General features: G+C 38.4%; 1 protein-coding gene across 23 annotated transcripts in view; it reads left to right on the top strand.

Moving 5' to 3' along the window:
- Positions 1-26,588, top strand: part of picalma (phosphatidylinositol binding clathrin assembly protein a) — a 133,717-nt gene that overhangs the window by 95,283 nt on the left and 11,846 nt on the right. For 3 of the 23 annotated variants that reach the window (XM_067986290.1, XM_067986301.1, XM_067986288.1), the window contains exons 14-22: positions 2,295-2,375; positions 5,706-5,822; positions 9,086-9,217; positions 9,312-9,342; positions 10,545-10,647; positions 13,227-13,250; positions 15,126-15,152; positions 18,550-18,609; positions 19,462-19,566. In XM_067986290.1, coding sequence (XP_067842391.1) covers positions 2,295-2,375; positions 5,706-5,822; positions 9,086-9,217; positions 9,312-9,342; positions 10,545-10,647; positions 13,227-13,250; positions 15,126-15,152; positions 18,550-18,609; positions 19,462-19,566 — 680 coding nt within the window. Of the gene's footprint in view, positions 1-2,294; positions 2,376-5,705; positions 5,823-9,085; positions 9,218-9,311; positions 9,347-10,544; positions 10,648-13,226; positions 13,251-15,125; positions 15,153-18,549; positions 18,610-19,461; positions 19,567-26,588 lie in introns of those variants that run through there. The other 20 variants (XM_067986303.1, XM_067986302.1, XM_067986309.1 and 17 more) reach the window with 15 other exon arrangements.

Here is a 26,588-nt window from a genome sequence, read left to right as displayed (position 1 = left end):
AGGAAATCATCTTTCCCTGTTTACTGGATTGAAACTGATCATTTTCAAGGAATTGTGTATTTGCACCCCTTTTTCTCTCCTAACATGCATCACGTCACACTTCTCTACATAAAATTGCAAGTGCCACTTGTCTGTCCATTCTGACTGTGTTCTGAAGTCTTTTACAGTCCTTGGTATTTGCCATACCCTCTTATTTTTGAGCCATCTATTTCATGAGACTGCCCTTGCTATCTATTTGGCTGCAGCTAGTTCATCTCTAGCAATGGCTTCTCCTCTGTTCCCTGCACTGTTACCTCCAGGATCTCCCCAGCATCTATCCTTAGTATCCACCCTTATCTACAAGCTGCTCTTCAGTGACCTCATCCGCAGACATGGGGTTGACTTTCACATGTACACCGATGATGCCCAGCTCCACTTCTCTTGACCGTCTGACTGTCTTTTGTGCTGTCAGACTGCTTGTGCAACATCCAGTACTGGGTGAGTCAGAACTTCTGGAAGCTCCACATCAAGAAGTGTTAAATCTAAATCCATGTACTTGTTTAGAAATCATAGGAACAGGAGTAGGCCATTTAGCCTTCGAGCCTGTTCCTAACTCCATAAACCCCCCCCCCCCCTTAGCCCCATATCCCTTAATACCTTTGGTTAACAAAAATCTATCCATCTCAGATTTAAAATTAACAATTGAGCTAGCATCAACTGCCGATGGTGGAAGAGAATTCCAAACTTCTACCACCCTTTGCGTATAGAAGTGTTTCCTAACTTCACTCCTGAAAGTCCTGGCTCTAATTTTTAGGCTATGTCCCCTAGTCCTAGACTCCCCAACTAGTGGAAATAGTTTCTGTATCCGTTCCCCTTAATATCTTGAACTTCATTCAAATCACCCCTTAATCTTCTAAATTCCAGGGAATACAACCCTAGTTTATGTAATCTCTCCTAGTAATTTAACCTTTGGAGTCCAGGTATCATTCTAGTAAATCTACACTGCACTCCCTCCAAGGCTAATATCCATGACTTTGCTCTACCTTATCATTACAATTTTTTCCAGCCATATTTCACCTCTTGAATGCTCCATTCCTCTCATTCTAATCTATTGCGTATTCCTCCCCTCTCTTTGATGCATCATTTGTGGCAGAACCTTCAGCCACCTTGGTACTACTGGAGCTCCCTACCCAAACCTGTTCGCATTTTAAAAACTTCCTCAAACGTCTCTTTGACCTACATTTGATCACCTCACTTAATTTCCCTCCTGGCTTGGTTTCCTTTTTTATTACACATATTTGGTAAGCACCTTGATGTTTTTTGTGTTAAAGACAAATGTATAAATACAAATTGTTATTAAAGATTCCATATTCCAAGAAGCATACGGAATACTTGTGTAATTCTGGTCAACATTCTTCAGTCAACCAACACCAATAAAAGAAAAAAACATGAACTGACCATTCATCTCATTTGCTGTTTGTGGGACTTGCTACCTGCAAATTGGCTGCTGTTTTGCTTACATAGCAAGTGTTTGAACTTCAAAAGTAATTACTTGGTTGTGAAGTGATAGATGTAATGACATACTAGATTCCCTTTTTTTTTTCTCTCTCCTCTTTTCCTATTTTTCTTTCTCTCTTTCTATTTTTCCACTTAGTGCACAAAGGAAGATTTCATTCGTCTTTTCCATTACTATAGAAATCTCAATCAAATATTTTCGCACAACACTTGGCAGCCACCTTGTTTTGGTAATTTCTTTCAACAAGCCTTCAAGGACTGCACCTTAAAATTAGATAATAGGGCATCCTTTCCCTTTATAATTTAGTCTGGTACAAGTATGTTCCATGTATGTTCTGTTCTTTATTGCCAAGTCTTTAGTATGTAGTGTTGGGTTTTGGTAGTTTTAAGCTGGTAAAAGGAAGGATCATCAGCATTTTTTTTCAATTTAAAAGGCATTTATGAGCCAAAATGCTAGAATATGGTCAGCTGAAATAAGCTTCTGAACTGTTTGTCATAAGTAGTCTGACATATCCATTGCAAATTCTAGTATTACTGTTTTGGGAATTAATTATCAATGTACATATGCCTGAAGCACAGGTGGAATTGTAGTTATAGATTAATTAGTCATTGTTAAAAATTGAGAATTAACGTTCGCTGTGTATTTTAGTTTGTTTAATACTATCATAACGTGCAATTAACAAATAAAGAATTAGCCTTTTTTTTGTACTATTTCTACTTGTGTCCTGTCTTCCACCCTCTACTCAGTAATGGCTGCTTATCTTTCTGTCCTTTTTTTCTTTGCACAATTTATCTGTCAGATTCCTTCTGTGGTCCTCCAGCCTATTCTAATGCTTCCCAGTTTAGAACTGAGCCCCCTGCTGTAGCTGGTCTATTTGCAGGTATGTTTTATACCTTGTTTCTTGTTCTGAAAGTGCTGTTAGGTCAAGTCTTTTAAGTTTTGTTTGTTGTGTACTGAAATACTGAATGTGCTCATTTGCATGTGAAATAGGCCAAGTTGTCCAAAGATTTCAATAAGGTGAGTGTTTTGAATAATTTGCTACTTAATGTACAAAAGTAAGATGTTTTAATCAAGTACTGTCTCGGTACTTCATGGAATATAGCCCACTCCCTAAAAAGCTTACCAGTACCCCCACACATTCTGACTACTGCATTACTGTAACATTTAGAAGGAATACCAAACTTGAGACATTATATATTGTATGTTGCATTCAGCTACTCAAAATGCCAGTCCTGTATGCTTTTCTGTTTGTAAATCATCGACAAATGCTCCCACATTTTTAATCTAAACTTAGTCTGATCATGAATGTAATATGCTTTTTCAGGAAGGTTAAACTGTGTGCTGTTGGACAGGTCACCGTATAAATGTGAGTGTGGTAATACAAAAGCCCTGTTCTTGTGTTATGAGAATGTGTAAGTTCATACTCCTACATCCATTTAATGTGCCAAATTACATTAGTGATGACAATGGGGAGGTTTGTCCCTGCACCTAATTCTGCTTGGCACTTGCATAGCTTGGGTATACTGCACGCAGCATGATTTCTAGGGAAACTCAGGTGATCTCCTTGTGCAGAATGGCAAAGATAACAGTATCTTGTGATCAGTAGGGTTTGCACTACAAATTTATCAGGTTTAGTGTTGATACCACAATGATACTTGTCATGTAACTGAAGCTCAAAATGATGTTCTTGAAAAATTGCAAAGTGAACTTCCTGCATTTTCTCTATTATGCAATTAATTCTAGACTGTTCCCTTTTTATTTAATTATAAGTAAATCTAGAAAAGTGCTTTGTAATATGCAAAGTTTTTGTAGACATTTTTTTCTTTGGTAACAACATCCAGGCTTGGGCTGATAAGTAGCAAGTAATATTCGTGCCAGACAAGTGCCAGGCAATGACCATCTCCAACAAGAGGGTCTAACCACCTCCCCTTGACATTCAACGGCATTACCATCGCCGAATCCCCCACCATCAATATCTTGGGGGTCACCATTGACCAGAAACTTAACTGGACCAGCCATATAAATACTGTGGCTACAAGAGCAGGTCAGAGGCTGGGTATTCTGCAGCGAGTGACTCACCTCCTGACTCCCCAAAGCTTTTCCACCATCTTCAAGGCACAAGTCAGGAGTGTGATGGAATATTCTCCACTTGCCTGGATGAGTGTTGCTCCAACAGCACTCAAGAAGCTCAACACCATCCAAAACAAAGCAGCCCGCTTGATTGGCACCCCATCCACCACCCTAAACATACACTTCCTTCACCACCAGCGCACTGTGGCTGCAGTGTGCACCATCCACAGGATGCACTGCAGCAACTCACCAAGGCTGCTTCGACAGCACCTCCCAAACCCACGACCTCTACCACCTAGAAGGACAAGAGCAGTAGGCACATGGGAACAACACCACCTGCACGATCCCCTCCAAGTCACACACCATCCCGACTTGGAAATATATTGCCGTTCCTTCATCGTCGCTGGGTCAAAATCCTGGAACTCCCTTCCTAACAGCACTGGGAGAACCTTCACCACACGGACTGCAGCGGTTCAAGAAGGCGGCTGACCACCACCTTCTCAAGGGCAACTCGGGATGGGCAATAAATGCCGGCCTCTCCAGCGACGCCCACATCCCATGAACGAATAAAAAAAAACAATAATAGTTTTACTTGGATATTAGGCGGAAAGTGAAATGTATCGCTTAGATGGAAATGGAACAATGGCTCCAAAATAGGGTTGCAATTAGCTGTCCATTCTATACCTTCACAGTAGCAAGACTGTTTGTGAAGTTATTGAATGCCCTGTTTCTGCTGTAAATCTAGTAGAAGCAATGGCTTGATTTATTCTGACCAATTATTGGATGATGGTGATGACAGTGCTGCTTTTTCGAGAAGTTCCTATTTCTAAAATTGGTTGGTAAGAAATAGGAATTTTCTTTCTTATAGAATCATTGAAAGATACAGCACAGAAGACAGCCATTCTAAACTTGTAAACCTACAAAATGATTAACCTTCCTGGCTACCTGATGTAAAATCACTTCTTAAGATACTGAATGTTGCAGTGAGAGATGCCTCCATTAACAGAATATTACATTACACAGAATTTACAGCACAGAAACAGGTCATTTGGCCCAACTGGCCTGTGCCAGTGTTCATGCTCCACACGAGTTCCTCCCACCCTGCTTCATCTAACCTTATCTGCATATCCTTCTATTCCTTTCTCCCTCATGTACTTCTCTAGCTTCCCCTTAAAGGCATCCATACTATTTGCTTCAACTACTCCATGTGCTTGCGAGCTCCACATTCTAACCAGGTCAACTGTCTTATTTAGACAGTGTGCAAATATAAAAACCCACAGGTTACTGACTGGAGATATGAATCTGTGTCATGATAAAAATTCAGCAAAGGCATTGTAAGGGTTTCTGATATGAACATTTCTTGCTTTTAAACACGGGGGTACTGGTATGCAATCTTACTTGCTGCACCTAGAGATTTCATACCAGTATCATTATATCAGCTTTATACTGGTGACTTTTTTTCTGGTATAGACTCTTGCTGATAATTGTTATGCTGTATTATGTTGAATACACACCAACCAACCACATTTTGAGGGCGAGGTCTGTGCTCGTGGCTGAAAATCAATTTTCTTGCTGCTATTTGAAGTAATTGTAGGTGGGAATTCTGGCAAGAACAGAAGTTCCCTGCCCACAGTGTTGAGTGGCCTGAATAACTTCAAATAACAGCACAGCTTGGGGAGGAAAAGGAAGAGGGGAGAAGCTGGAAGCAGTGACTTGGGGAGGGGCCAAGTGGGGAGAAGTCAGGAACACTGCTTTTGTGGGAGAAAAGTGGGACAAAAGCAGGAGCGGCAGGGTGGTGAAATGAGATGAGTGATACCCAGAATGGTTGACTGGGACTTTTACTTCAAAAGATAGCGTTAAAAGTATATTTTTTATGTTTCTACAGTAAATGTCTGAGTGAGCTGTTTATAATTAAATAAATATCACACTTTAAACATTTTACAGAAAGTATTGTTTAATGGAAAGAGAGAATATAGCCAAGTGAAAATGGTCACTTAAAAATGCTAAGTTTCAATTACTGCATCAAGACAAAACTGTGTATTGATTGGTACGAGAACAAGAGTATTCAACTGAGTTGTGAAGTTCTCTTTCTGTTGTTGAATTATCAAATCTAATACAGCCATGCTTCTTATATTTTTAGGGTTCAATCCCTCACCAGCTACTCAGGCACCATCATCAGCAAGCCTTAATGTTGACTTCGAGTCTGTATTTGGAACTAAATCAACCGCCACAGCCAATAGCATAATTGATTCTGGTGGTAAGAATAACCTCTTCATTATGTGGACTGCCACAAACTTGTCAGAGATCTTGTGTTTGTACACTGATGAGATTCATATAATTCACATCAAATATTTGAATGGAAAACACTATTTATATATTTCCCTCATTTGTTCGGTTTCTGCAAACAATAGCATTTGCTGTCATCCATGGAGAGGGGAAGGAAAGTATCACCTAGGGACCCTCTTCTTTTAAGAAACTTGTACTTTTGCACTGCTGTTTTGATCTTTCCCTGTTCCTTTCTGTATACAAGACCTCATTCTGAATTGCACGGTGTTCTTTTGATCACATGAGATGTTAAGGTTGAATTATCCAATGAAACTCTATAAACAAACTACCTAAATTAGTGAAGTTTCAGCAAAAACCTCTATAGCATTTAGCCTGGTGCAGTCAGTTTTACTGTATATACTGACTATTAGACCAGAATTCATGTCCATATTTGATGTTGAAAGGGGTTTCACTGTGAAAGTAGTCTGGTGTGAAATGTTTAACCGACTGAGGTGCATGCATATATGTTAACCAGATAACTGGCTGATCTCACGATTTGACATGGGTATCTGTCCAAGAGGTACTGAGCTTTTTAGAGACCCTGACTTGTTAAGCTGAAGAAGATCTTGGCTAAAGTTGAAGTGGTTTGGAACATGCCTATTTGGTGGTCTTGTTTTTAAAAGGATTGTGACTGAGTTACCTTTGTTAATATAAGACTTGCATATTGGCTCTTGTTTACTCATGGGCTCTTTGCATTCACTTGATATTTGATTAAAAATTCAAACATTCAGTCTGAGGTTCTCCCCGTCTTCTATTTGTGTTACTATTATTTAGCTTCAGCATTATACCACTTTGGCCTATTCCCGATTTCCCCCTGCTACTACTGCTACTGGCCTATGGTTGAATCTTGCTTTCTAGTGCTACTATCAACAGTACAGAAGACTGATAGTTTTCTGATGGCATTTGTTCATCGGGAAAACAAAATTTTGGTTAAAAAGGAATAGATTTTTTTTTAAGTGACAAGATAGTAGTTAGATAATAAGAAATGCCCCTCTGGTAAATTTGTGTTCTCCTACAGTTGTAACTACTGCAAAATATTACAGGTAAACTTGTACTGCAGTTAAAATATGTAGTGGTTTTTGTTACATTGCTGCTTCCCAATCTCCTTTTATAATCCACTGTGGCTCCCATCTATCCCACAGGACTCCCCGTTGTACATTTTATTTGATGGATTCTTCTATCTTCAAACTATATTTGCTCTGCTGTTGGTTCTAGCTTCCTGAACTCTGCAGTTGTGGAAAAGGTTGCTCTCTAATTGGTAGAAAACATATGCTTTACTCATTGGCTTTATGTCTGTCAGGCCCATGAGTTTCAAGAAACCAAAACTAACTATAGTTTAAGCACGTGATTAGAAAATACAACGTCAGGGCTGGGACTTGATCAACTGCCTATGGCCCATATGCTGTTGTTTGGATATCCCAGCCCCTAGTCAATATTTTGACCTGGTACTGTTTGGATTTGTTCGGTTTAAATATTTGGGTGTTGCATTGTCAGCGTTAACTGCTTCCGGTCAAAGATTGCAGTTTGCAACAGGACTCTGTATGCACTAGATTAGGGAAAAATGACCTGACCACATATGGCAATGTGTTTCTTGGAATTGGCATTCCTAGGTGATTTCCCGTCTCTGCTACCATGGATGGTGCATGTGTGCCCGTGCAATGTTCTTCATAAAGGCACGCGATTAATATACTTAAATTATTGACCATTTTGCTATCGACTCTGTTCCCTCCGCGCGCGCGTGCACATGAAAATGAATCCGTTTTTTTGCAGGAACAAGAATTCTGAAGAACACCACAGTTCATTGCATCCACCGAAACTGCATTACTTTAGCAAGTCAAAATTAAGGCACTGTAGAAATTACTTCATATTGTGGCAAAATGGAAGTTGTATAATATCATAAAATGAACTTTGGTTCAGAACTGATTACCTTTACAGCAAGCGAAGTCAAAAACTTTTTTGTAAGACTTTTAAAGTAACTGTTCAAGTGAAACCATGCTCCATTTAAGTTGTATTTAATACACTGACCATTCCCCCAATATCTAGCTCCCAGCATGAATTTGCTTTCGTCAATTCATTTAGCAAAAAAAAATAGTTTGAGTGAGCATTTTCCACTTTGAGCAATCATTTGATGCTTTGGAAATTTTTTTTGACAGCCTGTCATTAAATGCCACATTGCTTGTTTAATACAAGCTAAACTACATGGGACAAATGTACAACTTAAATTACAGTACACATTTAAAAAAAAATAGTGGTTAATCCAGGAGGAACTTGCAGGTTCATTATCCTGTACTCTGCAAGCAGAAAAATTAGAACGCACAAGGCTTCTAGATTTCATGTAACGAACAATCTACAATTAGTATGGCAGTCTGAACTGGCGAAGGAAGACTTCTGTCCATGTAGCCTCTGGTGGCTGCTGTCTTTTTTTTAAAAAAAGTTTGAAAATTGTGAAATTATTTTTTTTGAAATTATTGGTGGGAACAAGATATTGAATGTGTTCTTTGTATCAACTAGAAGCTAATTAGTGCCCAGAGTTTCCATTTAATTGATTCAGTGGCATTGGAGTTAAATATTTATTGCCCAAATGAATTAACAATGATACCATTGAGTTGCTGTATTCAAAAGCACAAAGATTTGGGGAATGTGGAAGAGGGAGAGTACGTCTCATACAGTCAAGGCTATTTATGCCTCAGTTTTATTTTTAACATTGTACAGCATTAAACTTGTGACAGTTCTAGTGGCATATGTTGCAATTGTATCTAAACATCTCTGTATTTGAAATACTGCTAGCAAAATGCTTTAGTGATCCTTTTTGGCTAGTCCAGTTCTTTTCCTGCATGCAGCACTATTGGTCTTTCTGCATGCTGCTGCACTGGGTTTTTATTAAGTATGGCTGAAAGAAAAAACATACTATTGGTTAATACTTTTTGGATCCTCTTTCAGTAGCTATATATTCAGTAAATGTGTAATGCTTTAATTGCATTTTCTGGCTTGTTTTATAAACCTATTACGTTATTCTATTTTTTTTTTCCTCCACCATCCATACCTGTGGGTCCTTGGCTTTGCTTGGCATGCTTGAATGGGTGAGTTGGGACTTAACATTTTAATCTTTATTGGTAAAATGCAAGTGTTAAGTGATGTCCCAGCAAAACTTTTTTTTGTGTTGTTCTAACTGTAATGCATTACTGACCTCCAAAGACTTTGACGGATTAGGTGGACTCCTGAAACCAACTGTAGCTTTGCAGAATCAGACTCAACCAACTTCAAAGCAGCAGCCGGGCAAGCTAGTAGGAGAGGATTTGGATTCATCATTGGCTAACCTTGTAGGCAGTAAGTATTTTGAAGATGTACACAGTTATGTTTTTATCAATGTTTATTTCCTAAGTGCAGATTAAGTAACACAAGTCAATTTCATGTATTGCAGACTTGGGAATCGGAAATGGATCTGCTAAGAAGTAAGGACCAATCCTTTTATGCATGTTTTTCAGAGCAGCTAGGATCTTTTCAGAGGCTCTCTTTTGAAGTAGCACTGAATATGTGGAATATTTTGCAGTGCACAGTACTATCTTGTATGTGTACAAATGAGAAGATTAGCGATAGAATCACAAAACTTTTAAGTAGCCCTAGCCCCTTTGGTACTTTGGTGATAGGTGTATAATATCTCTTGATAAGCGATTCCTCACATATTTGTAACTGTCAAGGCATTTGATACCTCTTTTTGAATTAAAAAAATAACTTTAGAAAGCCAAAGTAGCAATATAATTGAATGGAGGGACTATGTCAGAAAATAGCAAAGTCTGGTCTAATTGAATTAACATGCTGTAGTGACCTAAGTTTCAGTAGATTCTACAGTTTACCACTTTTTACTATTGCAAATCTACATGAATTCATCTTTTGCTTATCTTGCATGCTTTTTTTCCCCTTCCCTTTGTTTCTAAATTTTGACTTGCTAATGCATCTTAAAAATTAATAAATAAAATGCAGACATCTAGTCACTCTTTCAGTATATTTAAAATATACTATACCATTGTTCAGTGATTACGATACAGAAGAACTTTATCTAGTGGTTTTTAAAATTGCTTTATCCTGGTATGTATAATGTCCAACAATCTGAATCATTTGACTCATCTAAACTCTTCATACTTGTTGGGATGAATTTAAATGACTGTCCTATTGCATTATGGGATTTGCTAAACATAAAAGGACTGGTTATAAAAGTATATCACTTGAAGGAAGGCCTTTATGCTACCTTGCAGCATTGCCCTTGGCAGTAGTTCATAAAATCTACCTAAAACTGAACACTAACAATGAAGCTTGACATCTATTTTGCATGCCAATCTGCATCAATGGCCTTTATCGTTGTGGCAGAACAATCTGTAATTTAATATGATTATGAATGAGTTTGAAGACACACTGTTCACTAAGATGCAACTAATCATAGCTACATAGTCTGGCTTAATTTCAGTTCTGTAACCACAATTTCTTTGACTGAAAAGGTCTGACTATTTCCATTTTTATTGTCTGTGTTGTCTAGTTTGGTCTGTTAACGATTGGCTCAATCAGGTAACCGTGTGAGAAATATGCATATAGGCATTGTGATGCCTGATAAATTAATTACAGTGTAGAAACATTGATTAAATAATGTCCTTTGCCTAAGAAGTGATCTTCATTGGAACCAGCCTGGGGAAAGGAAATTGACTGGAGGAACAAACTGGCAACCAAAGCTTGCTCCTACTACGACCTGGAATCCTGCTACAATGGTAAGTTATGAACTATTACAGCAAGCCTCTGGGGGATTTTTCTGTGAGTAAGAAAAGGGAAGTTGGATGATTTTATTACTTGAATGAGTTTTTTGTTAACGAATATACAAATTTTATTGCTGAAGAGAGTAATTACAGTGGTATTTGTGAAATGTCACAAAATTTGAGAATAATTCACTACTGGTTGCACCAAAATGCAAATCAACTTACTGAAGGTTAATATTCATAAATCTAGAAATGTGACCAGTTTAGTGCTTTGAAATGTATGTTAGCAAGTTTTTGTTTGAATTTAAGAATACTCAGTAAATTTGTTGTACATACTTTTGTTTCTAAAATTGAAAATTATAAAATGTGTATTTGCTAAATTTTTGTGTTTGGTGATCTCATCAGCTTTATTCTTTTGGGCCCTTGGGGACTTCTGATGAAAGCTCCTAAGAGATGTAAAGTTCTTTCTCCTCCACTATACCAATCAAGTGGAAGCATCTTGCTTGCAGAAGACATTGACCCTGTTAGCAGGGACTTTGACTCCATTGCCTTGAAAAATATATAGATATTTTTTTAAAATTCTGTAATATACCTCTAAGACATAAATACAGTACCTCTGTCCACCATATTTCAGGTGTTTACACTGTATGTACAGATTTCTCATTGATTTATACAAAATTTAAGCTAATAAAAAGGTAAAAGCATAACAAATCACAGCTCAACATGTAGGCACCACAGAACGCAACAAACTGGTGATTTTTGATTCCTATCGTTAAGTTTTTAAAAATAAAATAAACCAAATATGGGCTGTCAGCAACAACTGCCACTAAAAGAAAGGGGAAGTCAAATTAATCCAATCTCTCAAAATATTTTTGTAAATGTTGGGCACCTTTTTGTTTCCGTTAGCTGACTACCAAAATCAAGGAGAATACAATTTCTAACATAACACATCTAAAATTATAAATTTCCAAAAACTTTCAACTTATCCATAAAATTTACATGGCCCTGGCTGGGAAGGTGCTACATAAATACAAATTCTTTGTTCTTAATTTTTTTTTTTGAGATAGACAGATAAACATCACAACTGTGCCCCAAACACCAGACTACTTGTGGCAAACACCATGGGAAATCTACTAGTCTTATTGTAAAATTATAAAGGTAAAATGAGGTGGAAAGCCCATTTTATCTGAAAGCAAAATGCATCCTTTATCACCATGGTAAAATAGCCTCTCCTTAAGAGGTGAGGTTGATTGGAGACTGACAAAATGTGAGTACACTAATTTTTGTGGAAAAATTCTGTTGCTCACCACTTTTGTCTGCAAATTTGACTTAATCCAAATTATACATAAGTTTTGTAGAAATTCCTGAAGTTTGTAGATGTGGCAGTGAGCAAAGTTAACCTGTGTTTTCTCAAATATGGGAATAGTAACAATCAGTAACTAGTCATTAAACGGTTCTCTGTGTAATATATTTAAAAACTTGCTAAGTGAGTTCTGTTTTTTGTGAAGCATGGAAATGCATAAAGATACTTTGCACAGTATTTTTGTGCTGGATGTGCAGAATTGTAGCTCAGAAGGCAAAATCATACATGAACTCCACCGGAATATTTAACAATTTGTTCACTTTGCTGTTCAAAAACATGTTCACCAGGGGCGAAGTTTAGCACCTTTTCCAAAATTTACATTGAGATCCTGCTAGCTTTTATGTTGTGATCTCCAAAGACACTCAGTATTCATTGTGGTAATGAGTGATCCAGCACACCAGGTCATAAGTAAGAGTGGGGATGTGTCACAGCTTGAGTCAAATGCATGTTGTCTTTAACACTGGGTCAGGTATCTAACCCACTAAGGACCATCTTCCCTGGGGGGAGGCAGGGGAAATAGATGAGCTGGGTTTCTTTGAGTCCAGGTGATTCCAAGATGGCAGTTCCTGATTGTGGTGGACTTGGTAATCGGATACCTGAACCAGGCAGTTTCACGGTACTCTAGGACACTGGTGATAATTAACCAGCGACCCGACTAATTAATGGAACTTGGTAGACATGTCATTGAGGGCTCGATTCTTCCCACTTGGCTACAGGTAACCCTTCAAGCTAATGCCTTAATAGGTGGAGTGGTCCTGGCTGGACAGGAAGCAGCTCTGATCAGCTCTAGATGGGTGTAGATTTCTCAGGAGCTTGATTTGCAGCCTCTTAACCATGGTGATGGGTTTCTTTATCTGTCAATTGACTGACCAAACAAAAATTCAGTACTGCTTATAAAGATTAAGAAAGGCTTGGAGATGGAGAGATACAAAGATGACGAGTGGATGAGGGGCTCAGAGAAGGACGGAGACAAAGTGTGCAAGACAAATTTGTATTTTTGACTGTCAGCACTGCTATAGTGGATCATCAAGTAGTCTTAAAATTATAAAGGTAGTTTAAGTCCAAATTCTTTTTAACTTGTGGATTTTTTTTAAAGGTAAGTTATATTCTTGTAAAACCAGTGTATTGATTGCCATCTTCTAATATCATAAGAAATGTATTGACTAATTGTCCAAAGTCCAGTCTAACTAAATATTTGTTGCATTATGCAATTGTTTCCTTTGAAAAGCAGAATGGCATGCATTTTCTTCAATATGTAAGTGAAATAAACCATTTTATCCTAAAGCTGGCATGCTGTTATTAATCACTACTGAGTTGGAAACCACTTGCAGCTGTTATGTTCTTTATCTACTGTAATCTTGGTGTTCTGAATTGCTGCCACCATTGCCTAAATTTTACTTAAATTCTACAAATTCAGCCTTTGATGATGGCATGAAAACAAATTTAAGTATGCTCATTGAAGACTTCCATACGTATAGGGGAAACTTTTTTTTCTTCCCTTCTACACTCTTCTTTCCCCTTCCCCCAGTTAGTGTGTTTGTGTGTTCATATGTGAAGAAACTGCCAAAGTAGCTATGATGCATGGATTGCACTTTCTATATATATATCCACTTCCCTAGTGCACAAAAGTGACTCCATTGCTAAAATAAGGACTTTAGGATTTCTTGAAATAATATTTTAATAGTTTTCATGGTAAATTGAAGCAGGTAACAGTTACTAATGGAATCATGTAATTTGTACAATGTGATGAGCTGAAGGAGAACCAAACTGTAAGTATAGATACTGGGAAAATGCATTTACATTGCATCCAAGATATATGGTAAAATATATCGCCATGACTGTGTATATATTTTTGCAACTTAAAAGCATTTATATATTTAATAAATACTGCACTGGCAATAGCCTTGCCCTCTTAAAAGATGATGTATATTGGCAGGCTATTCAACATGAGGGGCATCATAATCAAAACCAATCTTGCCCTGGCTAAACATCCATACAGTGCACTTTCCCGTCATGGAGTAAAATTCAGGATGGGAAAGCCTAGCTGAATTCCATACTCTCTAAACCACAGGTGCTGAAGCCAACTGTAGTTCTCCCTTGCCTCCCCACTCTGAGATCAGGTAATTCAACACAGAACTGAACCTGGGACCTTCTTGATCTGTACAGCTCAGTACCATTTATGGATGGTGTATTTACCTATTGAGCTTTTGGGGCAACTTTGTTTTTAATTTTTTTTTAAAATGACGACTGATCACTTCATAAACCCTCTTGGGCTGTCATTTTGGAATCCAGACTCAAAGCAGTTAGGCTATGCCATCATTTAGGTAGTATATTACCACAGTAATCCCTATACCAAAACCATGTGCATCCAAAGCCCTCACCAAAAAAAATTGAAATTACTGAATGGGAGATATATTCTCTACCACCTCTCCAAATACAGTACTGGTATCTCAGTCACTAAACCTCATTTAAGTCATGCTTTCTTTCCTTAATCTTTGCTGACCTATTTAGGACTAATCAGCCACTGTAAATGGCTTGCAATGTGTAATTAAGAGCTTGCAGTTACAAAGATGAGACTCTGATCTGATGTATGATCTTTTTATTGATGAGGTGCTTTGCCATTTATGTTCATTTTGTGTTTCAAAATATAGACTGAGCTAATGTATTATCCGCAAACTATTCTTGTCAGTGTCACAGGTGGCAGTTCAGTTTCAGCAGGCGAGATTCCTGGCAGTGAGATTAACCGGCCCTGCAATAGCTGGTCCATCAGCTAATTTGCTGCCTTACACTCACCCACACATCCACTCTCAAAATTGACAAGGATGTAGTATGTTTAATGGAATAATACGTTTTGTTACTGGAACTTTATAGGTGGAATATGTGGGGAAGGAAGAATGGATGTGAAGTTGACCAGAATGGTTCTTGGATTTTTAGCTTGATCTCTTGTAAAGCACAACACCAGCACAAACTCCAAAGCATCTTATCTTTAAAAGCTGGCAAATGAAAACTCTTGCTTTATTTTTAAGCTGAAGAATTACTGCAACTATAATGATTTACCCTGTTTAACTGTATTTTTGGGTCCCCCAAATATTTTGGTTAAATGAAGTTTTACTTTTTATTCGTGAAAAAGTGGATCCAGCAGCAAAACATGCTATGTGTAAGTGTTCTGATGAATCCTTTTAAGTTATAAGAACCATATTTGTGTCATATAACTCATTTTGACAGCACTTAAAATGAAAATATTATAAGCAGTTTGTCCATCAGATGGTAGAGCTTTCATTGTTTTCCTAAAAATAACCGTGGGTAACTAATCTTAGTCACTGACATTGACATTGAGCAGGATCTATATCTGATTATGACAAGATTTTGAAAATGACCATTCAAGAATGGTTGTTCTTTTCCTGAAAGTATAAAGGCTGTTGTCCAAACAGGGAAAAATATACTGGACTGCTGATTGTTGAGGTGTTGGTGCTGCATGATATACTGTGGATGTTGGGTGAGGACAGAATTGGGCTCAGCTGTGATGCCCCTGTGGTAGAATAACCTAACATTTGCTTTTGAGGCCACTTGGATGAGGTGCCAGAGGATGACTGACATCTGTAGAATTGTACCTCAGCAGGAAGTCAATGCCTTCAGAAGAAGGGAGAAAATAAGTAGTGGGAACTTGCTTTGAAGATCATAAAATTTAGTTGTCACTTCTTTTCAGGTGCCACTTAACATTAATTTATAGGTTATGTTGAATGAATGGGACTGAATATTAGATACCTAAATTTTTGATATAGCTTTTCTTTTGAATATAATTAAGTTTCTATATTCCAAGCTCTTTTTCTCCTTTTTTGTTTTTTGCCTTGGTGCATCTACTGAGCCTTTCTTGCAGTGCACCTGTCTGCAAAAGAGCTTTGGTGCAATACCACAGCTATACCACTTCTTTCTAATTATAATTGGTTTTAGAAGTAGGGTTGTCTTATCTCCAGTTCATTCTGTTGGACTTTTCCAAAGTTGACTTTCCATGAAGTTGCTGCTTGAACAAACATTCTTCCTTGAGCAATCTGAGGATTACCATTCACTGTTAACCAGCTGGGGGAATATTTGACTGATATTCTCCATATACTGTTTCCTGTTTCCATGCTTAGCCCAGAATTTGATTGAGCTGGCCCCATTGTGCAGTATTCTGGCCCTTTGAGTTTGGCATTGCATGGTACTGTGTGTGTATGGATCTTGGGTGAGGACAAAATTAGGGTTAGCTGTGATGCCCCTGTGGTCAAATAACCTGCTCAGACTCACTCGTGTAGGAAAACTTTCTGTAGAAAATGAAAGTGAGTGATACAGCAGTGAACTGTAAGTACACTATTGCATCTTTTACTCTTACCTGATCCAGCAGCTGGGAAGGGGGATGAGGAAGAGGCAGAGATAGAATCTGCTGGGTTGCTTAATGCCTTAACCATGTTTTTAAAGAGCATCTCAGGACAGATGAGGGTATATTAATTACTAAAGCAGTCAATGTGTGGTCCATGGTAATGAAAAGGACAAGGGAGAAAATAAAGGAATTAATATATTTTTTTAAAAAATTACCTAACCAGTGTAGTTGGAAGTATTTGCTACATCTTTGGACATCTGTGTCCCAGTTTAATTTGAGGTGGAGTGTCCAGAAAAGGGGACATGATGACTTGGAAAAAGTGACTTATGTCCTCACACACAAGAAAGTGCTAGAGCATTTCCAGATGTTAACTGTATAGTTCTCCATTTTACAAGGAAAGAATTGAGATATGATTAGATCTAAAAACCAAAATGGTGGAATTAAAGGTTTAACTTCCTGGGATGCCACGAGTATAGGAGAGGCGAGGGACAGAACCAAATAGGTTACTGGTTGTTTTGCTGTAACTGATGAGTACTTAGTTCAGATGATTTTCTTAACCTTAGAAAATAACTTGTTCCATCTATAAAAATAAAAATTATAAATCATAATGGGTAAGAAGTGGTGTAGTGGCATAGAGTGCTGGTGTAGCATAGTGGAACATAGGTTTACAAATGTAATTTGCCATGGCACTGTATGTCTAATCTGAGGTGCCAGGTGCAGGCCAGTTGATTCATTTGAGTCTTAAAAACTCAGGACACAGGTTTTAGTCTCTTTACTCTTAAGTTAGTCTGTGGACTAGCACTGAACAATATGAGCTTATACACACAGCAGATACAATGTTGAGTAGGTGCAACTAGTTATTTAATAATTAATTTTGTAATGGCTGCTCAATTAGGTCACTCCATTATCATTGTATATCACCAACACTCGCCACAGGAAGGCGGCATAAAATATAATGTTCTTTGAGCTGCTTTTATTTACAGCAACTTAAAAATGACATAGGCATGTCTTAGCCATGGTTTGTACCATGGCGAGACCAGCAAAGGGATCGGAAAAAGTTAGCTGTGTTCTCATCAAAATAAGACAACTGCAAATTTGACCCTTGTAGGAATTTTTTCACCATTGATATCTGACTTTCTATGAAGAGCAAACAATTCAAAAGCTGAAAATGGTGACCTAAAAAAGGTGTTTTCTCATCTATCCTATTATTGAATTCTGGTAAAATAGCAGACATCTTATGATTAATAAATTATTCAATGTAAAATGTCTTTTTATGTTAATAATAGAGCCATGGATAATTTTTTTGATTGTTACTTGGCCATCTATTAAAATTGCTTTTTGTTTTTTTAATTGCTACAGCAAACATGCAATAGCTAATACTGAAGAACTTGCACATATTGTTTGGATCAACTTGGTGTTGGTGAATTATTGATAAGAATCTAGATTCTTGCAACCCACATCTCCTGGAAAACTCTGGCGGTTTTTATGGGGATGTCATTGCTATGAAAACAGATTTTCTGCAGTCCTTTATAGATCTCTAATTCTACCTCTTTTTAAAAAAAAATAAATAAAAATTTCAAACAATTTGAGAAATTTGCAGAGAATCAATGTAGTAGTAATATTATAATGCTTTGGATTTGTTCATCCTTTATTTTGTCTACAAGATAAGTGACTACACATCCCAGTAATTCATTGACTACACTCCCTAGTAATTCATTGTATGTGAACTGCTTTGATATGTTTCTTGGAGGTGTGAGGAAGTGCTGCATCAATACAAATTCTTTACACTCTGGTATTTAGGAAATGTGACATTACTTGACCATGATGTGGAGATGCCGGTGATGGACTGGGGTTGACAATTGTAAACAATTTTACAACACCAAGTTATAGTCCAACAATTTTATTTTAAATTCACAAGCTTTCGGAGGCTTCCTCCTTCCTCAGGTGAATGTGGAACATTCACCTGAGGAAGGAGGAAGCCTCCGAAAGCTTGTGGATTTTAAAATAAAATTTTGGACTATAACTTGGTGTTGTAAAATTGTTTACAATTACTTGACCAGGTAGTTATGACACTTTACATTATCAAGCTGTTTGAAGACTTTTGTTTGAATTTTTTAGTTTGAATTTTTTATTATAGTAATGATTATATGCTAATAATATGCTAGTTTGCTATAATATGTTCAAATGATTCTCTCAGGCTCCTCCCATAATGGCTTTCCCAGCAACAACACCAACAGCAGTGATGGGATATGGCATGGTAAGTGTTTCAAAAAACACTAAATCTAAACTGAAGAATTTTCCCTCCTACTGGAGAATTAGTGAGAATCCCATTGTGCAGCACTGGCACTATTAATGTTTGCATAATGTAAAACTGTATCCAGCATTCTTCAGTTGATCTCCACACAGCTCAGTTCACCAAAGGGCATGCTATTAATGTTGGGTTATAACTCATGTATCTCACCTCCCACTCCATAAATATACAGTACTTTAGGTGATCTTAGCTCTTTCTCATCTTTGGTTCCTCTAATTGCCCATGTTGGTCAAAAAAATTATCAATGATCATTGCATAGCAAAAATGTTCCCATCTGGTTTTAACTACAGTTCCAAGTAGTACGGTATTTCAAGTGAAAGATGTTTGTCTTCTGCTGTCATGGCCAAATCATTAACCTTATGTCAAAGAACTCAGAAAACTTGCTTGTAGATGTCCCATTTTCTCCAAGTCTACCCTCCTCTTGAGAAAATTTGTGGTACATCAAGAGCCATTTCATGCATCTTTTTTTCTCCTGTCAGATGTAGTCACAGTAGGTTCATATTAGCATATTAACTCAGTAAGTTTTATAATAATTGTAGAGTATTGTGAACCATGGAGTGCTGGATTCAAGAGGTTGGAAACCATATGATGGATCACTAAATGGGGAAATACAAAAAGTGAAGCTTTCCCAATTTTGAAAGCAATATATTAAAAAAAATCACTGCTTTGTGCATGTTGTTGTAATATTTAAGCTGTAAACAATGTATTTCAAATACTGCTGTAATTTTCATATCTAGTTATAGGGAAAAAATCTGCTTGCTTGAAATGATTTTTCACAGGTTTTTTTCTCTTCACTAGCCACCTCCAATGGGAACTATGCCTATGATGACGCAACCAACAATGATGTACACTCAGCCAATCATGAGATCATCAAACCCTTTTAGTTCTGTACCTGGTGCACAGGTATTATTTTTTCTAAGCTGTCTCATGGGGACTGATGCGTTTGACTACTTCATCTATCTTAAATTATGGTGATATGATTAGAATATTGAAGTTTTACATGATTCAAAGAGTGAACAGATGTAAAGAACTGTTTTGTGGTATAGTCTAATGGAATGTTGTGATGCTTACATTTTAGTTTTTATAAAGTCAGTGTCAATTTAAAATGCCAATGAAAATATTTGTGTGATTGAGCCACGTTACTGCTATTAATAATGAGAAAGAATGAGTCGACTCAAATTAAAACCAGCTGCAAAAATGTGTTTTTTGCTTTGCAATTTGCCTTCTAAATTTGGCTATTAATTAGCAAGATCTCGGTTCATACTTTGCCAATGGTAAAGTGACTGAATAAGTCAACTTCATTTTTAGTACATGGGGTTCTGGGATTTTTACCTCCTGAGGATCACATTCCACAATTCTATGCGTTTTTCCATGAAAGCAGAAAACCAGTGACTGTTATTGTATGCTTCAGATGTAGTTGTGTAATATGAGAAATCTTTATACTTGAGGTACTTTTACGCAGCAAATTGTAAAAATCACATTTTCAATTATATTTAAACTGAGAATGTGTGTTTCGGGGTGTGGGGCTAAAGGGAGAAAGACTATCTGCAATTTTCCAATTGGCAATTTCTCACTCACTTAGTCTTGGCCTGGTGTACTCCAAATCTTGTGTAACTGACCCTGGATAGTTTGGCTGCTTTACAACTTGATAGGACCTGGGGACTCTGCTACCATTTAAGTGTAGCTAAAGACCGTTTAAAGTCAGTTTTTATTGTCAGTTTAAAAACATGGTGTTTTTCAGTTTTTATTTTTAACATCTATAACCAAAAGAGAATCAGGGAAAAAAAATATTGGAGCTCAAAAGCAGATAAATGTGGAGAAAATCAGTTTTTATTTAGCAAATCACTAAAACTCAAGAAAACAAATAACAAGCTAACAAAAAGGCACAGCTAAACTATAAATGCAAAGGCAGTCCTGTTCCAGATCTCTTTAGCCACAAGAAAGTATGTGATTGCAGGTGATTTCCTATCCCCTACCCTCACCGCTCCAGTCAGTGATTGCAATCTCCCATCAGCAGCCACAGCAGAGGCAAAAAAACAGAAAAACTGTAGGCCAATTCACGGGGTGGGGGGTTGGAAAATTCCTCCTCTACCCATTAAGTAAATCAAAAATGAATTCTAGTAGACCAGTACCATGAGATACATCCCACCCACCTTTTATATACTGCAATATCAGCCATAGCCAGGACTTTGTCCAACTCCCTTTGGCCGTGTGCAGTGAATCTGCACTCACTACATGAGCTGGGAACTGGAGGCTGAAGGTTTCACCACCAGTGGTGATGCAGAGGGGGCAGGAATACATGAGGGGCTGGATTCATTGGAAAAGAGTATTCAGGAGAAGTAATGATGAATAAGTTTGCAGAAATTGGGTGGAGTGAGGTCAGGAAGGGATTTGTAGACAAGGAGAAAGATTTTAAATCTGAAGTATTGCACGATAGGGAGCTAGTGTAGATCAGTGAGGACGCGTAAACAGAATTTAGTACGGAACAGGGTACAAGCAACAGAGATTTGGATGAGTTGGAGGATGGGAGGCCAGAAATGAGCGTGTTGAATAGTCAAGTCTGGAGGTAACAAAGATACGTATAATGGTTTGAGGTAAGGGTGGAGGCAGGTTCTGTTGCAGAGGTGGAAGGTGATGGATGGGATTGATTATATTAACTGTTCTGTGCTCATCTTCCGTTTCATTCCCATTAACATTCTTTTAAGGTAGTAAGCTCTTCCGTGGCTGTGCTCTTGCTGTTGTTGTCATAGTATGTTGCAGCACAGAAGGAGGCCATTCGGCCCATCGCGCCTGTGCCGGCTCTTTGAAAGAACTATCCAATTAGTCCCACTCCCCTGCTCTTTCCCCATAGCCCTGTAAATATTTTCCCTTCAAGTATTTATCCAATTACCTTTTGAAAGTTACCATTGAATCTGCTTCCACTACTCTTTCAGGCAGTGCATTCCAGATTGTAACAATTCGCTGCATTTAAAAAAAAATGATTCCTCATGTTGCTGCTGGCTCCTTTGCCGATCACTTTAAATCTGTTCCCTCTGGTTACTGACCCTTCTGCCACTGGAAACAGTTTCACTTTATTTACTCTACTCTATCAAAACCCTTCATGATTTTGAACACCTCCATCACGTCTCCTCTTAACCTTCTCTGCTTAAAGAGAACAACCCCAGTCTCTCCATGTAACTGAAGCCCCTCATCCCTGGTACCATTTTAGTAAATCTCTTCTGCACCCTCTTTTAAAGCCTTGACATCTTTCCTAAAGTGTGGTGCCCAGAATTGAACACAATGCCAGCTGAGGCTTAATCAGTGTTTTATAAAAGCTTTAGCATAACTTCCTTGCTTTTGTACTCTGTCTGTATTAAGAGTCCAGGATCCCATATGCTATTTAACAGCCTTCTCAACTTGTCCTGCCACCTTCAAAGATTTGTGCACATACACCCCCAGGTCTCTGTTCCTGCACCCCCTTTAAAATTGTACCATTTAGTTTCTATTGCCTCTCGTCATTCTTCCTATCAAAATGCATTACTTCACACTTCTCTGCATTAAATTTCATGTGCCATGTGTCTGCCCATTTCACCAGTCTGTCTATGCCTTCCTGAAGTCCTGTTACAATCCTCCACATTGTTTACTACATTCCCGAGTTTCATGTGATCTGCAAACTTTGAAAATATACTATCAAAAAGAGCAATTGTCCAAATACCGACCCCTGGAGAACACCACTGTATACTTCCCTCCAGTCTGAAAAACAACCGTTCACCACTACTCTCTGCTTTCTGCCCCTTAGCCAATTTTGTATCCATGCTGCCACTGTCCTTTTTAATCCCATGGGCTTTAATTTTGATAACAAGTATGTTATATGGTACATGACCAAATACCTTTTGACAGTCCATATACTCAACATCAACCGCACCAACCTCGTCAATCCTCTCCGTTACTTCATCAAAGAACTCAATTAAGTTAGTCAAACACTATTTTCCTTTAACAAATCCGTGCTGACTTTCACTTATGAGCACATACTTTTCAAAGTCCCAATTAATTTTGTTCTGGATTATTGTCTCTAAGTTTCCTCACTACCCTCGTTAGGCTGACTGGTCTGTAATTGCTGGGTTTATCACTCCCCTTTTTTGAACAGGGGTTTAACATTTGCAATCCTCCAGTCCTCTGGCACTGCCCCCCCAAATCTAAGGAGGATTGGAAAATTGTGGCCAGAGCCTCTGCAATTTCTACCTTTGTATTTCCCTAGTAACCGAGGATGCATCCCATCTGGACGGGGTGACTTTTCTACTTTGAATGCTGCCAACCTTTTAATTACCTCCACTATCTATTTTTAATCCTATCCAATATCACCACTACCTCCTCCTTTACTGCTACTGACTGATGCGAAGTACTCATTTAGTACCTGAGCCATATCTTTTGCCTCTCAAGAAGATCTCCTTATTTGTCGCTAATTGGCCCCTTCCATCCTTTGACTACCCTTTTACTACTTTATATGTTTATAAAAGACTTTTGGGTTCTCTGTTAGCTGCTAATCTATTCTCATACTGTCTTTGCCCTACTTATTCACTTTTTTAGATCTTCTCTATACTTTCTGTATTTAGCTTGGTTCTCTACTGTATTATGAACCTTATGTTCATTGTATCCATGTGATTTATATTAATTGGTGTTAATTGTATTCAGGTGGTTTGTATCAATTGGGAACTCTCGTATCCATTTATAAGAGAGCTGATCTTTGGGGTGGGTATAATGTAGAGCTGTGTGAATAAAGGTTTGGAAACAACTGAAGACCAGGCTCTAGTATTCTATCCTTCACCACCTGGCTATCCAATTTATAACACCTTACATTTGTCATAAGCCTCCTTTTTCTGTTTCATTTTAATCTCTATCATTAGTCATCCAGGGAGCTCTAGCTTTGGATATCCTTCCTTTTCCCCCTTGTGGGAATGTGCCTACTCTGTACCGGAACCATCTCTTCCTTGAAGGCCTCCCATCGTTCAGTTACTGTTTTGCCTACCAATTTTTGATTCGAATCCACCAGGGCACGATCCCCTTTTAACTCACTGAAATTAGCCCTCTAAGTATTTTTACACTAGATTGTTCCTTGTCCTTTTTCCACAACTATTCTAAACCTAATATTATGATCCTTAAATGCTCCCCCACTGAAACATGCTGCACTTGCCCCACTTCATTCTCTAGAACTAGATTCAGCACTGCTTCCTTTCTCGTTGGGCTGGAAACACACTGATCAAGAAAGTTCTCTTGTATATATTTCAGGAATTCCTCCCCCTCTTTGCCCTTTACACTGTTACTGTCACAGTCTATATTGGGATATTTGAAGTCTCCCATTATCATTACTCTATAGTTCTTGCATCTTTCTGTAATTTGTAGGCAAATTTGCTTGTTCATTTCCTTCCCACTATTTGGTGGCCTATAGTATGTACTCAGTAGCGTAATAGCTCCTTTATGCCTTAATTCTAACCAAATAAATTCTGTCTTTGACCCCTTAACGACATTATCCCTTTCCAGTGCTATAATAGTTTCTTTGATCAATGCTGCCACCCCCTGCTTTCTTTCCTTTCCTATCTTTCCTGAATACCTTGTAGCCAGGAATATTAAGTGCCCAATCCTCCTGTTCTTTGACCCAGGTCTGTTATTGCCACTGTCATAGTCCCATGTGGCGACTTGTGCCTGCAGCTCATCAACCTTATTTACCACACTAAGTGCATTTACGCACATGCAATCCAAACTCATCTTAGACTGCCTCGCCTTTGCCCCCAGTTTGATCCCTCCTATTTCTGAACTATCCTTTACCCTACTATTACTTGTCTCCCTCAGTCCTCTGTGCACCTTGTTCTCCTTCCTAATGTTTCATTCTGGTGCCTACCCCCTGCCAAATTAGTTTAAACCCTCCCCCACAGCACTAGTTAACCTCCCCATGGGGACATTGTTCACAAGCTCTGTTGAGGTGCAACCAGTCTGGCAGTACAGGTACCTGCTGCCCCAGAACTGGTTCTACTGCCCCAGGAATCTGAAGCCCTCCCTTCTGCACCATTTCTCCAGACACACATTAACCTGCTGTACCCTATTACTCCTATACTCATTAAGTGTGTGGCACAGGGAGTAATCCAGAGATTACTACCTTTTTTTGAAGTCCTGCTTTTTATATTCCTCCCTAGCTCCTGTAACTCTGACTGCAGGACCTCAACCCTTTTCCGTCCTATATCATTGGTTCCCAAGTGGACCATGACTTCTGGCTATTCCCCTTTTCCCCCTCAAAATGTTCTGCACCCTCTGTGATATCCTTTACCCTGGCACCAGGAAGGCAACACACCAAGCGGGGCTCACGTCAGCAGTTGCAGAAAAGCCTGCCTATCCCCCTGACTATCTAATCCCCTATAACCACTGCATTGCTACACTTTGTTGTGCCCCCTTTCTTAGCTTTAAGTCTATTTAACTGTTTAGCAAACACTAAAACACACAGCCTAACCACTTAAAAGCACTAACCAATAAACTAAATACTTATCTGCAACTTACTCCTGCTTGAGTTGTGACGTCACTCTCTGCTTTAGGCGCTGGCGCTCGGGCTGCTTTTGTTATGGTACGAATAGAATTTCTGTTTGATCCATTTTTGAGTCTATGCTTGCTACTCTTGGGTATGTAATTGACTTCTGCAATTGCCCATTAAATGTGCAAGAACAACATTGATTAACCAATGTACTGATTGTTGTTCCTTTCCCTGTGGCCTGTCTGAGACTGGAAACTTGTGTCCTGCTATTTATGTTGTAGTGGAACAGGATGTAACTGAGTCACTGATGTTTTTAAAAAGTTTGTTCCGGAAATATTTTGTATGAATGTGGATTTTTTTTTTTGCCAATTTCCTTCCCTTTTATCCACCCTCTAATCGCTTAAATACATTGACTCCTGATGTGTGCCGTTCCGTTGGTGCCCATCACCCTCCAATAGCTTGTCTAAGCGGTCGTGTTCATGTGCGAGGCTGCATAGTGAGCATCAGCAAGCTATTTAATATTGGACAGAATCACAGTCAATCCCAGTCATGGTCATAGGATTGCAATCATGCAAAGAAATCCTGATTTTTTTTAAAACATTTTTTTTTTCCTTCGTGACGAGTGACCCGACTGCCATCCTGGCTGGTATCAGCTCAGACTAGGGATTGCAACTGGGACTTTTCTGCTCTGAATGGCTCAGTTACATATGGCCTTTACCAACTGAGCCATTAGGGGAGTCTGGTAATTGCACTTAAGATCCCAGTGCTATCTTAATTCAAAGTCTGTATTTTGTTTTGTGCTATTACAGATGTATGCTGGTAATGATCTTGCATTTCTCACATCATTGTATTGTGCATTGTTGAGTTTTTGTTTCTTAGTTAGTTTATATTAAATAGCAAACTCCAGTCAACCAAAGGTATTAAGGGATTTGGGCCAAAGGCAGGTATATGGAGTTAGATCGCAGATCAGCCATGATCTTATCTGTTCCTATGTTCCTAACCCAATTTGCCTCATCACACAGTTGAAATAGTTGACCAGAACAGATTGGGCTAAATTGGCTTTTTTTGTTGTTTCTAGGGAAGCTTCTAAGCTGAGCTGTGTACCTCCCTTTATGCAGTATGGCTGAGATTACTATGTCAGAGTACCATTCTCTAGTGCAGCCTATTAAAACACCACTGACATACTACCAGTACTGGCATGCAATCATTAAATAATATAATTATGTTTCAGGGATAAAATTGTTTTCTTGTGCCCAAGTGAGCCAAAGGTGCTGCTTCTCCTACGGATTAGTAGTCTCCTTTCTCCAGTTTGGGCTATAATACCCTGTATAAGTGGTGTTTTATTACGTATGGTCTTGGAAAAAGTTTTGACGTTGTTCCCTATTTTGGGGTAAAATCCCACACAGAATCCTGTGTAAGAATGTTACAA

This window comes from Heptranchias perlo, chromosome 6, assembly GCF_035084215.1.
Source record: "Heptranchias perlo isolate sHepPer1 chromosome 6, sHepPer1.hap1, whole genome shotgun sequence".
Classification (NCBI taxonomy): domain Eukaryota; kingdom Metazoa; phylum Chordata; class Chondrichthyes; order Hexanchiformes; family Hexanchidae; genus Heptranchias; species Heptranchias perlo.
This window is presented reverse-complemented; position numbering and strand designations above follow the sequence as displayed.